The 14,177-nt window shown below is 42.9% G+C and overlaps 2 protein-coding genes across 4 annotated transcripts in view; one reads left to right on the top strand and one right to left on the bottom strand.

The window, feature by feature from the left end:
• The first annotated feature begins 7 nt into the window (after window positions 1-7).
• On the top strand, window positions 8-4,316 carry RPL9 (ribosomal protein L9). Of its 3 annotated transcripts, none has more exons than XM_012753900.3 (8): window positions 8-59; window positions 494-540; window positions 629-744; window positions 1,593-1,688; window positions 2,632-2,764; window positions 3,512-3,592; window positions 3,831-3,952; window positions 4,232-4,316. In XM_012753900.3, exons 2-7 carry the CDS (start codon window positions 495-497, stop codon window positions 3,935-3,937), a joined length of 579 nt encoding a protein of 192 aa, XP_012609354.1. In that variant the 5' UTR covers window positions 8-59; window position 494; the 3' UTR covers window positions 3,938-3,952; window positions 4,232-4,316. The 3 variants fall into 3 exon arrangements, with proteins under 3 accessions (XP_012609354.1, XP_020137796.1, XP_020137797.1); XM_020282207.2 differs by having other exon boundaries at window positions 12-59; window positions 3,831-3,947; XM_020282208.2 differs by lacking the exon at window positions 8-59 and adding an exon at window positions 72-409 and having other exon boundaries at window positions 3,831-3,947.
• Window positions 4,317-7,722: 3,406 nt separating this feature from the next.
• Window positions 7,723-14,177, bottom strand: part of KLB (klotho beta) — a 35,306-nt gene continuing 28,851 nt past the window's right edge. Inside the window, exons 4-5 of the mRNA XM_020282209.2 lie at window positions 12,304-13,447; window positions 7,723-8,403 (exon numbers count right to left, since the gene is read on the bottom strand). Of these exons, the coding sequence (XP_020137798.2) occupies window positions 8,021-8,403; window positions 12,304-13,447 (1,527 nt within the window). The 3' untranslated portion in view covers window positions 7,723-8,020. The remainder of the gene's footprint in view (window positions 8,404-12,303; window positions 13,448-14,177) is intronic.

Here is a 14,177-nt window from a genome sequence, read left to right as displayed (position 1 = left end):
TACGGGATACAAGAACGTGATGACGACAGACGCTGTCTCTTTGCCGTATCTCCCGCGAGGTGAGTACGTTTCTGTAGTCTGTGGGCTTTGGGAATCTCGAGCCATCGGCTCTGGGAAGGCTTGCGGCGCGGGTCCGACGCACGGAGTCCTCATCCCGGTTGTTCCCCAGCTCGGCGAGCGCTATATGGACCTGGTGGCGCCGGGATACGAGTCCTGTTCTGGGCTTTTGGGCCTACCCCTGCCCCACAAGTCTTGCTGGGATGGCGCCGCCTGGATAGGATTTGCAGGGCTGAACTGAGCGGGAGTTCGCCCGCTGGGCCTTAACACCCGTGTTGGGGCTGCTCCTTCCAGGCTGAGACGCACTTGTTTTCAGTTCCGTAGTCCCCGAATTTCTGCCTAGCATTCTCCGGTAGGAGTGGGGCTCTGTGCGGTGCGGTTTGGTGGGAAACGGGCCCTGTGTCTGGCCTGTTTACCCCAAGTGTTTGCGTTTCAGAATGAAGACCATTCTCAGCAATCAGACTGTCGACATTCCAGAAAATGGTATGAGACTTGATGTTTTTTTCTTACATTTTTACTGCATGCTCTTAAGCCTTGTTCTGTGGTCTCACAAATACGTTCTCTGTTGTAGTGGACATCACTCTTAAGGGACGTACAGTTATCGTGAAGGGTCCCAGAGGAACCCTGCGGAGGGACTTCAATCACATCAATGTAGAACTTAGTCTCCTTGGAAAGAAAAAGAAGAGGGTGAGGTTTTTTTTTTCTTTTTGGACACTCCAGTTGCTTGTTAGGAAGATAGTGACTTAAGACCGTATCATATACGATTGCTTTAAAATAGCCGATTTTGTTTAGGGAAGTTGGAAAACCAGATTCTGAATACAGCGGATTATAAAGCTCAAAACTAGTAGTCAGGCCGGGCGTGGTGGCTCACGCCTGTAATCCTAGCACTCTGGGAGGCTGAGGCAGGCGGATTGCTCAAGGTCAGGAGTTTGAAACCAGCCTGAGCGAGACCCTGTCTCTACTAAAAATAGAAATTAATCGACCAACTAAAAATATATATACAAAAAACTAGCAGGGCATGGTGGCGCATGCCTGTAGTCCCAGCTACTAGGGAGGCTGAGGCAGGAGGATCGCTTGAGCCCAGGAGTTTGAGGTTGCTGTGAGCTAGGCTGACGCCACAGCACTCACTCTAGGCTGGGCCACAAAGCGAGACTCTGTCTCAAAAAAAACCTAGTAGTCAATGGCAGGTTTTAATAGTGTTACAAGTTAGGTTTTATTTTCCTGAAGATTGCTTTGCACCACTTTTAGGAACCAGATAATGGGTCTTTTAAGCCTAATGGCTTAGCTTTACAGACGCAAAGTTTGTTGCATCTTGTGTAAAAATCGATGTTTTGTCATTCTTTTGTGAAATTATATACCTGTGAAATATAATATTAATGTTTGATAACTGTTGGAGGCTTTATATGTAGTTGAAGTTTTCCAGTTGGAAATCACGTGTTTTAAAGTAGAATCTAATTCAGTGAATAAATGGATTATTGTCTTTTAAGTCTGCTTATTTCTGGAAAGAGTCTTCTAAAGTTTTTGTTCTATTACAGCTCCGGGTTGACAAATGGTGGGGAAATAGAAAGGAACTGGCTACTGTTCGCACTATTTGTAGTCATGTACAGAATATGATCAAGGGTGTCACACTGGTAAGCAGACTGATCAGACTTCTTTGTTTTGGAACAGGAGGTTTCTTACCTGTACTTTAAGTATACTTAAAGTATATATGTGTCTACTACAGAGAATGGCTTATGCACGTAATTTGGGACATACATGAACTCTAGAACTTGGCAGATAGGCATCCTTGGGTATTTAGTATTAAATGATAAATGTGAATGAAGACTAGATGATCAGTGCAGTTTTTTAAAAGTAGGCTGATGGTGATATTCACACACACCTTCACAAATTTTTTATAGGAAATCTGCTACAGCTGCAGCAGGTAGAGTAGACTTTGATTACTAGCTGTTACTTATCTCACCAATAGGACTCTTCTTAGGGATAGGAAAAGATATAATCTCTGAGCTCCCAGCACATTTCTTTAAATGTACATTTGATAACTGATGCCACTATTCTTTCCAGTCCCCTTCCTCCTTAGATAAGTTCATGCTGAAATGGTTTTATTTGCATTAAACCCAGCCCTTCTAGGGTATACCTGTTAATGGCACTCTGTACTTCCGTTAAAAACCTGTTAAGGTCTCGTTTTTCCCTTTCTACCCTTGTTCCCAGACTAAGTTCCTTGAAGACCAAGGGGCCTGTCTTGTTTGGTTTGATAGCCTCAATTCTTGTGTACCTTTTAACTTGGTAAATGTTAGTCTAATGCCCAAAATGAGGGACTTGGGGGTTCTTAATAAAAGAAGCCAGCATTGTTTACTGTGGGTTTAAGAGATGAAGTAAATGCCTCCTTATAGAGCTTTGCATTCCAATGAGGAGACACAGAAACGTGTTAGTTTCTTGGTATGGGTGACAGTTAAAAAATCTTGATAATGAGTGCTATGTGAGAATTGTTACTAAATAATCATAAGCGTCTTACAAAATTCAAAAACTGGATTTTAAAAAATGTAGCCTTGTTAATAGCTTGTTTGTTTAATATAGGGTTTCCGTTACAAGATGAGGTCTGTGTATGCTCACTTCCCCATCAATGTTGTTATCCAGGAGAATGGGTCTCTTGTTGAAATACGGAATTTCTTAGGTGAAAAATACATCCGCAGGGTTCGGATGAGGCCAGGTATGTGTGCATACCCTCAGAGATGCTTAACTAGATTTATTTCAGAATTTTCTCTTTTGATTATTCTTTTAATAGCTCTTGGGTAGGGGTTTGTATCATCATTTGGATTCCTTAAGGGTTATACATTGGAGTGGTTTGTAGGGCACAGTAGCTGCATTTTTACTTCTAATTTGCAAAAAACGTATACGATTGTATTTTGGGGTTACATGTGATATGATGTTTCACTAATGTATCCATTGTGCAATGGCCAAGCCAGGCTAATGAACATATTCATCTAATCCAAAGGAAGGATCATTTGAATAGTGGTTAATAGCCTAAGTTTAAAGTTCAGCTCTCATTATCTACCTTGGGTAAATTGCCTCCTGTAGCTTTTTTTTATTCATTTGTAAAATTGGGTACTTCTCATGAGTAAATGAGTTAAATTTGGAAAATACTTATAACAGTGCTTGCCAATACATAGTAAACGCTGAAATACTTGGTGGAAGGCTTTGTGCAGCTAAACTTCACTATCTCATTACTTTGAATCACTGAGAGAGTTGATAACTGCTGTGGGGCTATGGTTCATTTAAGCAGGGACACAAATGAGATTTTGGCTCAGATAAGTCAGATCCTATAAACCAAAAATTTGAAGAGAAGGTTCAGTTGGTACAAAGAATTTTAAATGGCATAAATTACTACCCCTTGAATTTGAATGTTTTTTACACAGTTCTAATTTTAACGCTATGTAAATGCCCTCTCCCCTTTTAGGTGTTGCTTGTTCAGTATCTCAAGCACAGAAAGATGAGTTGATCCTCGAAGGAAATGACATTGAGCTTGTTTCAAATTCGGGTTTGTATGTTTACTAGACATCAGCAAAATTTTGTCTAAGTCTTGTAGTTGGGTACATGGTATTTTACTCATTTTGTTTGATTACCTTTTTAAATTATAGGAATTAAAAAGCTATCAAGGATATTCTCACACTTTAAGTATAGCATATATAAAGAACATATATATCAAAGAATCAAACCGTTTCTTTTCAAAATGGGTTTGGCTGATGTAGTAATTACTTTATCTTTTACCCCTGTAGCTGCATTGATTCAGCAGGCCACAACAGTTAAAAACAAGGATATCAGAAAATTTTTGGATGGTATCTATGTCTCTGAAAAAGGAACAGTTCAGCAGGCTGATGAATAAGATCTAAGAGGTGAGGTGGGTTCTTGTAATGGCTATAAGTTTTTTACCACCATAGTTGAGACTCTTGATTTACTTAAGGACTTAAAGTGGAATTTATCAAAAAATGGAGAGTTGGGATCTAGAACACAGTAAATTGGCAAAATAAGAGACAGCATTGCATATGTTTTACTGTGTACAGCTTACTGTGAGCCAGTAAGCCATAATCCTAAAGTATGTTTTAAATTATTTAGAAAAGTACTTTTCTAGGCAAGGGTATTGATGGAGATTTACAGATATTTTCATTTCTTTTTACAGTTGTCCAGCCACATGAAGACACCACATGATTACTAAGATGTATTTGTAATTTTGATGGTGCAATAAAAGAGCTGTTGGTTTGGGACTTTTTCTTAAGCTGATTATCCTTTTTAACTACTTGATAAGTATGATAGTTCAAGAATAAACTCTAGTGAACTAATAACAATGCAGAAGGAATAGAACAGGAATTTTTCAGGCAAAGTTTAATGTTCGATCTTAATTTCTCATCTAGTCCATGAGGAAAGCCTGGTGAATAACTTCAAATGTATAAGGTATGTTCAGAGTCTTTATCAGAAAAATTAAGCAACCAATTGGAACGTATGGATCTTACTTAACTCTTGATTCGGGTGCACCAACTGATTATATGATACTGAGGAGTTAATCTGTTTGATGACTATATGGTTAGGTTTTTAAGAAATTTGGGTGAAATAAATGATTTGCTTAAAAATATCTGAGGAAAGGTTGTGGTAGGCATTGAATGGAGTTTTAGGTGAAGTAAGATTACTTATGAATAATTGGTAAAGTTAGAAAACACAGGTTCATTATACTTAAAGTTGTCACTTTTCTAACTTCTGCACAATAGCTGAACTGACCTTCAGTATCAAGTGCTGTCATTGTAAATCTTCAAGTTGTCTTTTCCTTTTGGAAGGCTTTCAGCTGACCTGTATGGCTCACTTGCTCAAGTTCAGGTCTGCAGTGAAGTCTACCTTGACCACCCTTTAAGTGCCACTTCTCACACCTTCCTGTCATCTCCTTCTCCACTTATTTTTGTCCATAGCATTTGTAATCTGATATTCATGGTTTACTTTATTGTGTATGTATTATATGCTAATTTTTTTTCCTGCTAAGATGTAACCTTCATGAGGATGAGGATACAGTCTTGTGTGCTGTTATATTCCAGGTACCTAGAGTAATGGCATATAGCTATTTGCTGAGTAGTTGGTTCCCAGATTGCTTGGGACTTAGCAATAGCAATGTGACTGGGAAAGGAGATGTTTTGGAAGGTATTGAAAGAGTTTCAAAATAATTTCTTTTGAGGGAGAAATTTCCAAGTGGCAATATTATAGTGGGGTAGAGATGTTAATATTGAGAGTGTCAGTATATGGGTACATATGGCTGCTGTGGGAGTAAATAAGTTTACTCTTAAGAATAGAGCAGAGTGGTGTGCTATGTGTGACCTTTGCAGTTTAACTTAGGTGAGTTGTAGCTAAAGAATGATTTCCATTTAAGAACTTGGGTGTGGTAAATGAGTCCTAATTGTCCATTGGGAAAGACTTTTTCATTGTCTTCTGTGTCTCCTATGGATGAGCATTTGTGTGTTATTTTCCCAACTTTGAGGTGTAAGTGTCCAAATTTTACTACACATTTTACCCAGAAGTAAAGTGGCACACAGCTAGGCAGAAGGGGGAGGGGGAAGACAGTGTTGGGGCAGAGCCTAGTTGCAGTGCCAAACCCATTCACATTCCACAGTTCTTAGAATCTACCGGATTATTAGTTAAATATAAATAATCAGCATGAACCAGTGAATTTGGAATAGATTACATTGAAAATTAAATACTTAATCACAATCTACTGGCCTCAATTTCCAGAGGTTTTTAAACTGTTGTAGAGACCAGAAAGCAAAACCTAAAAGGTTAATCCCAAATCTCTGTTATTCCTACTGCCTTTCTTTTTCAAGACCTTGATGTTAATGAATTACCCAGTGGACACTAAGAACTTTCACTGGAGCTCTTACATCAGGCTAACCCTGTGGAAATAACCTACATAGTTAACATAATAAAGCAGAATTGATCAGTTGTGATTATGTGTAGCTTTAGGCACATAGTTCTCAAAAGGAAATATTAAAAATGCCTTGCAAAGTATACTTAAAAACTGCCAAGGTCAGTGGGGCAGGGGCAAGGAAAAGAGGCATAAAGGAAAAACAAGTGAAGTTTTACTATTTGAATTCGGCAGGCCAAATAGCAAATTGATTTCCCCTCACTTTGCATTTGCTTGAATTTTTTTAAATTGTCTTTACGGTATCTTTGAAACCTTGTTCATTATCCATCAGATAATGATATATATCAATTATGTACTAAATTTAGCTTCTGACATAAGTGGGCCTAGAATACAATCACAATTTAGTTCCTACTAAGGCTTTATAACAGAACAACTTTGATTCCTTTAGGGACAGTGTCTTGCTCTCACCCAGGCTGGAGTGCAGTGGTGTTGATCATAGCTCCCTGCAACCTTGAACTCCTGGCCTCAAATAATCCTCTGGCCTTGTTCTTACCAAAGCACTGGGATGACAGGCAACAGGCTTCCTTTGATTCTTAAAAGTTAATTCTTGGTGGTGGGGGACAGACAGCTACAGGTTCCAATGTGTAATGTGTGGTTATTGAAATGTTAACCTAAAGAATAGGTATAAATGGGTACCTGCTCAAGTTTTTTCTTCCAATATTTAGAATACACTGAGGAAATCAGTATATAAAATAAGAATTTTAACTCATTCAGACCATCAGTTCTGAATTGCATCCAAAGAGGCACAGTCGCTGGTCCAGATATGGCTGCATTCTACATCCCAGGAGGTACCTGTATGCATGTGGCATCAGGACAGCGAAGTTACTCAGGGAAGAGAGCAAGTCTGAAGGAATAATGCCTTTTGTCTGACTTATAATAACCAATAAATAAAACTTCACATCTTTTTAGAATGCATAGCTTTCCTGAGTGTGCCAAATCTTGTCCTCGCAAAAATCAGAAGGAATGATGTCAATTTGTTTAAAGGGGAAGTTGCTGTACTGTGAGGTTGCGTGACTTCCGTGTCTTCAGAGACAGTTGAGTCTAGATCTTCTTAATCGTGTGATCCATGAGATGAGTTTTGGAAGTTATATGTTACTTTATTTAAGTCAGATCTTATAAGAGATCACAAAATTAAATGTTTCATAAGTGGGAATTTTTATTTCTGTTGAGAAAAATGAAGGGATTGATGCATTTAAGAGTCAGAGCTGGCCGGGCGCGGTGGCTCACGCCTGTAATCCCAGCACTCTGGGAGGCCGAGGCGGGCGGATTGCTTAAGGTCAGGAGTTCAAAACCAGCCTGAGCAAGAGCGAGACCCCGTCTCTACTATAAAATAGAAAGGAATTAATTGACCAACTAATATAAATAGAAAAAATTAGCCGGGCATGGTGGGGCATGTCTGTAGTCCCAGCTACTCGGGAGGCTGAGGCAGGAGGATCCCTTGAGCCCAGGAGATTGAGGTTGCTGTGAGCTGGGCTGACGCCACGGCACTCACTCTAGCCTGGGCAACAAAGTGAGACTCTGTCTCAAAAAAAAAAAAGTCAGAGCTATAACTGTCTAGACAAGCACTAACCCTACTGTGTTTTTTCTTTTCATTTGAGAACCACCCTGACCTAAAGGGGAAAGCACCTTGTTAGAAGTGACAGAATATATTACTCATTATCTAATTTAAAGTAGGGTTTAAAGTCCCTGCTATAGAGTCTACAAAACAAAAGTTTATTTTTAAAAAATAATTTATTTTACCATAAGTAGTTATTGGTATTTAGACAAGAAAGCTAGAGAAGATGATGGAAAACAGCTCATCAAACTTCAAGAAGCAGTGGATTCACTGGTGTCAACACCTGAGAAAATTCATTTAAACCACACAGCAGAGACATCGATTGTCATCACTCTGGTTACCATTCTATCTCAAATAGTCTCTTTCTACAATATAGGTGTATCTCCTGTAAGTTACCAGTATAGGGAACTGGAGTGAATTTTTTAACTGTGATACAGATAAAAAATAAGACCAATTTAGCTAAGAACTCTCTTGTGGCCTTTCTTTAATGGTATGTGTTGTAAGTTCTTTGCTTTCCAAAATTTTCTTTTTTGCTTATGAAAAATGGTAATTGATAAAACAACCAGGGTGGAGAAGAAGCAACAACCCAAGAATATCAGCGGTTTTTTCTGCACAAGGAATAAGCAGACAGTGCATTCTTTGTTTCTTTGAGTCTGAGTGCATCTAGGACTACTGTTCTCAGAAGGGAATCCACTGTTGCTGATCACTTTGTTGTAAAACTGTATTGAGGACTTGGCTTTAAAATCAGATGAAAAGAATCCATATCTGGGTTTAGATTTTTCTTCAGTCAGTTTGAATGCATAATAGCCTTTGATTTTGACTTTATCAATCAGGTATGCTGAAAAATATCAGAAATGAACATTATTAATCACAAATGGACTATGAAATATCTTTGAATAAAAATTTAGTTTTCATTGAAACAAGCTATAGTTATGCCCATAAAAATACAGTGATTCTTAAAGGGTTTTTTGATGTTTATTATTTTATGATCCATGTAAAGAAGATGAAAATGTATTAAGTCTAAAAAGAGATGTGAAGTACAGCTGATGCATAAATACTCCAAAATTGGAGAAAAAGTTGAATTTAAGAACCAGAGCCGGCTGGGCGTGGTGCCTCATGCCTGTGATCCTAGCACTCTGGGAGGCCAAGGAGAGCAGATCACTTGAGGCCAAGAGTTAAATACCAGCTGGAGCAAGAGCAAGGCCCCATCTCTACTAAAAGTAGAAAGAAATTAATTGACCAACTAAAAATATATATAGAAAAAATTAGCCGGGCATGGTGGCACATGCCTGTGGTCCCAGCTACTTGGGAGGCTGAGGCAGTAGGATTGCTTGAGCCCAGGAGTTTGAGGTTGCTGTGAGCTAGGCTGATGCCAGGGCACTCACTGTAGCCTGTGCAACAAAGTGAGACTCTTGTCTCCAAAAAAAAGAGTCCCAGTGGCTCTGTATCCTTGGCAACACTTGGAAATGTTAATCTTTAAAGAAAGAAAGAAAAGAACCAGAGCCGTGAGGGTAAACGTGCTTGTCACTTAAATTCAAAGGGTCACATGCAGAAGAATCTTGCCTGTTTGGCCTTATTCTGAACCTCAGATGTGCCCAGTAACCACACTTGGTTTCTCTTAGTCATTCATTGTCCTGGTAGGCTGTTTCACACCCTCTCTTCCTTCTCAAAGCATCTCCTCTGTCATGTTTGTTTTCTGGTGATAACCTTGCTTCTTGCTTCCTCCTTCACTGAAAAATTGATGCACTCAGAGGAGAATTTCTTCTGTCTCCCACAATCACATCTACCTACCTCCTGACCTGACCATCTGCACCTTCATTCCTTTTTTTTTTTTTTTTTTGAGACAGTCTCATTCTGTCGCAGGGCGTCAGTCTAGCTCACAGCAACCTCAAACTCCTGGGCTCAAGCGATCCTCCTGCCTCAGCATCCTGGAGTAGCTGGGACTACAGGCATGCACCACCATGCCCGGCTAATTTTTTCTAGGTATTTCTAGTTGGCCAATTAATTTTTAGTAGAGACGGGCTCTTGCTCAGGCTGGTTTCCTACTCCTGACCTTGAGCGATCCGCCCACCTCAGCCTCCCAGAGTGCTAGGATTACAGGCGTGAGCCACCACGCCCAGCCTCTTCATTACTTTTATTATGGATGACTCCTCCACTTACAAGTTTTTTATTTCTACTCAAGAACATTGCTCTATCTGCTCTTTTTTTTCTCATAGATTAATTTTTCCTCCTGGATCACTTCCATATAAAGATGCTATAATCTCTTAATAAAACCCAAAACCTCCCTTGATTGCACATCCCCCTTCAGCTATCTTACAGTATTGGCTCCTGTTTAGTCTGTTTTACTGGTTTCTTATCTCTGACCTTTGAAGTGTCCCAGAGCTCAGCCCTATGCTTTTTCTCTTAGTGATTTTACCTAGCTTTATTATTTTAAATACCATCCATTTGCTCTTAACTTCCAAATTTAAGAGCAGCCCTACACCTCTCCTGAAACTGAAACTCTTCTATCCATTACCCTACTTCACATCTATGGATTATCTAACAGACATCTCAAACTTAACCTGTTCCTACAAGTCTCCCCCAAGCTGGTAAATAAATGGTCACTTCATTTTACTTGCTCAAGCCAAAACCATGGAATCATTTTTGACTCCCTTCTTAAACTCCACATCCAGTCCTGTTGGCTTTACCTCCAAATTACGTACATTCTCATCTCCACTCTTAACCTGATCCAAGCCACCATCATCTCTCATAGTAGTCTATAACTCTTCTTGTGTTCTTGCTCCTTGTAATGTGTTCACAAAAGAGCAGCCAGTGATTCTTTTTAAAGGTAAGTTAGACCATGTCACCTGTTTAATACCTTCAAGTGCCTTCCTATCCTCCACAGAACTTTTTACCTCTGGTACGCTATCTTAAGTGTTGATTCTTACCCTGCAGAAATAAAGGCTCCATAAGGACAGCTATTTTTATTTTGTTCAGTGGTGATAGAGTGCCCAGAAAAGTTTTCGTCCATATTAGGTGCTCAGTAAATATATGTCAAATGAATAAACATTTGGGGTCGTTTTGTTGCTTCAACAAATCTATCAGCACCCAGCTACTTCAGAGGCTGAGGCAGGAGGATTGCTTGAACCCAGGAGTTCAAGGTTGCAGTGAGCTGTGATTGCAGCACTGCTCTCCAACATGGGTGACATACTCTGTCTCTGAAAAAATAAACACACTTGACCCAATAATTCCATATGGGGCAATTGATCCCACAGAGATCAGAAATGAGGACAAAGGTTCCTGTACAAAGACATATTTCAGGCCAGGCGCTGTGGCTCACGCCTGTAATCCTAGCACTCTGGGAGGCCGAGGCAGGCAGATTGCTCAAGGTCAGGAGTTCAAAACCAGCCCGAGCAAGAGAGACCCTGTCTCTACTATAAATACAAAGGAATTAATTGGCCAGCTAATAAATATACAAAAAAATTAGCCAGGCATGGTGGCACATGCCTGTAGTCCCAGGTACTCCGGAGGCTGAGGCAGCAGGATTGCTTGAGCCCAGGAGTTTGAGGTTGCTGTGAGCTAGGCTGATGCAACGCCACTCACTCTAGCTCGGGCAACAGAGTGAGACTCTGTCTCAAAAAACAAAACCAAAAAACACACCTATTTAGTAGCAAAAACTTAACCTAAATATCAAACATTTAAGGGATGGTTAAGTACATGAAGATATATGTCCCATATGGTGGAATATTATGGGTCCATTAAAATGTTTACAAGGAATATTTTTTAAAAGTTGAATACAGGCTATTATAGCATGAGCTAGATTGTGTTAAAAAATGCCTAGCAACATACTGGAAGCAAGTGATCAACAATGTTGACAGTGCTTGTCTTGGGAAGAGATATTTCAGGTGATGTTAATTATTTTAAGAGGATCTTGCTCTGTCACCCAGTCCGGTGGCAGGATTCATAGCTCACCAGTCTCAAACTCCTTGCCTCAAGCCATCTTCCTGCCTTAACCTCCCAAGCAGCTAGGGCCATAGATGAGCACCTGGCTAATTTTTTTATTGTAGAGATGGGGATCTCGATATGTTGTCCAGGCTGGTCTCCAAACTCCTGGCCTCGAGTGATCCTCCAGCCTTGGCCTCCCAAACTGGGATTACAGGCGTGAACCGCGGTCCCTGGCCTTAAGATGGTTTACAAAAACACTTGTCAGGCCGGGCGCTGTGGCTCACGCCTGTAATCCTAGCTCTTGGGAGGCCGAGGCGGGCGGATTGCTCAAGGTCAGGAGTTCAAAACCAGCCTGAGCAAGAGCGAGACCCTGTCTCTACTATAAATAGAAAGAAATTAATTGGCCAACTGATATATATATTAAAAAAAATTAGCTGGGCATGGTGGCACATGCCTGTAGTCCCAGCTACCCAGGAGGCTGAGGCAGAAGGATCACTCGAGCCCAGGAGTTTGAGGTTGCTGTGAGCTAGGCTGACGCCACGGCACTCACTCTAGCCTGGGCAACAAAGTGAGACTCTGTCTCAAAAAAAAAAAAAAAACACTTGTCAAATTTTCCATAATAAGCTTGTGCTGCTTTTATGATTAAACGCAATTCAAAAACCCAGTGGTCCATTTTTCAGGTCAAAATCCAACTGACAGGACTTAGGTGCCAAAAGTCTGGCACTGGCACCGATGAGCTTTCTCCACCCATTCTTTCGTTCTATCGGTTAACGTCTCACCCTTCGGTGTATCTGAAGCGGCCTGCGAAGCTCACCTTTCAGGGCCTCCTGAATGTACTTCTCCACGTAGTATTTTCGGAGCCGGTCGTCCTCCAGAGCCGGGTCGTCGATGCCGTTGGCAGTGATGTACACGTCCACGTCGCCGTAGTTGTGCCGCACCCAGCGCAGCAGCCTGCGCGCCCCCCAGGGCACCACGGCCAGGCGCGAGGGCGAGCGCAGGCGGGTGACGTCCTGCAGGAACCGGACGTCCCTGTCCGAGTCGGGGCGGCCGCCGCGCGGCTGCTCGTGCAGCACGAACCTGGTGGTGAAGTGGTTCAGGGCGCAGAAGTCGGCCGCGCCGCGCACCAGCCTGCGCTCGGCCTCCGAGAAGCGGGGCGGCGCGGCGCCCGCGAGCCCGCGCCGCGCCCGGGCGGCCAGGTGCGCGCGCGCGGCCGGCGGGTAGTCCCCGCTCCCGAAGAGCGGCTCGGCGAACCAGGCCAGCTCGAACTGCAGGAGGCGCTCGGCCGCGCGCCGGTGCGACGCGGCGAAGGGGTTGGCGGGCTCCGCCCAGTCGGCGTGCAGCGCCAGCGACACGGCCCCGCGCTGCGCCGGCCGGAAGCGCCGGTCGTACAGGCGCCAGGCGCGCGCGTGCGCCAGCAGCAGGTGGTGCGCCGCCCGGTAGGTGTCGTTGCCGCTGCGGCTGTACGCGTCGCTCAGCCGGTTGGGCTCGTTGATGGTGATCCAGAGCTTCACCAGGTCGCCCAGCTCTCGGAAGCACAGCCCGGCGTAGGCCTCGAAAGCCTGGGCGGTGGACGGGTTCAGCCACCCCCCGCTGTGCAGCAGCGGCGTGGGGAGGCCCAGGTGCGCGTGGGTCGGATGGTACAGCGTGACCATTGGGGAGATGCTGAGCTTCAGCCCCTCACTGACCACGCACCGGTAGTACCGCAGAGCTTGTCGGTTCACAGTGGACAGGTCGCCAGTGGGGAGGACTGAGGCCCAGTCCAGAGCAAACCGGTAGTGGGTGACTTTCATTCTTGCCAGCATCTCAAGTTGTTTTTTGATGCTGACAAAATCTGTGCATTGAGCCGGTCGTGTTTTTAGCCTCACCCCTTCCACTCGGTGCAGCAGTCTGTTGCCGGTGGCATTCCACACATACAGGTGAGGGTCACTGAACTGTGGGGAGGAAGCCACAGCCTCGGGCTGCGAAAAACAAGCACATTAAATTAAAGGGTGGGCTGGCAGACACAGGGTCTTAGCATACATGTTCTGAGAGGAAGAGGGGCCTGGTTTTATTTTGCCTCTCACTGACAAAAGAGAAAATAAACGATGTGTATGCCCTTCCTAAGGACCGGTGTGTTCCTGCTGTTCTGGTGAAGTCAGAGAAAAGGCCTGGTGGGAAATCCTACTTTCTAGCCCTTGAAATTTCCCAGGGAGACCAGAGAACATAGGCAAGAAAGCACACCCACGGCTTGGCTTGGAAAACAAGTAGTTGAATAAAACACTGAGAAGCTGTTTTCAAGTTCATTTGACCTAAAAACCCAGGTTGCATGGTGGGGTTTCACATGATACCTGTTCAAATGCATTAGGAAATGGGCTTGGTAACCTTAGTTAAAAGCAACTATAAAAGATGTACGCTAAACACTGCCATAAATGTAAGACAAAGTTGAAATTCAACTGTAGAGGATTTCACTGAGACCAGCACTTGGGGTTGGAGGAGGCTGGCTGACCCCAACCACAATTCCTAAGAAAGGCCAGTGGGGTGGGGCAGGCAATGACCCTGCAATCACTGAATGCGAGTCTCTAACTCTTCCAGCACATTTGCATCTGTTACGTCTCTCCCATCATGCGCCTGTGAGAACAAAGCATTTATTCATCCAACGGAAGAATACTAGACACTTTCTCTATGCAAGGCACTTGGGTTATGAGTGGA

This window comes from Microcebus murinus, chromosome 3, assembly GCF_040939455.1.
Source record: "Microcebus murinus isolate Inina chromosome 3, M.murinus_Inina_mat1.0, whole genome shotgun sequence".
In the NCBI taxonomy this organism is placed as follows: Eukaryota; Metazoa; Chordata; class Mammalia; order Primates; family Cheirogaleidae; genus Microcebus; species Microcebus murinus.
This window is presented reverse-complemented; position numbering and strand designations above follow the sequence as displayed.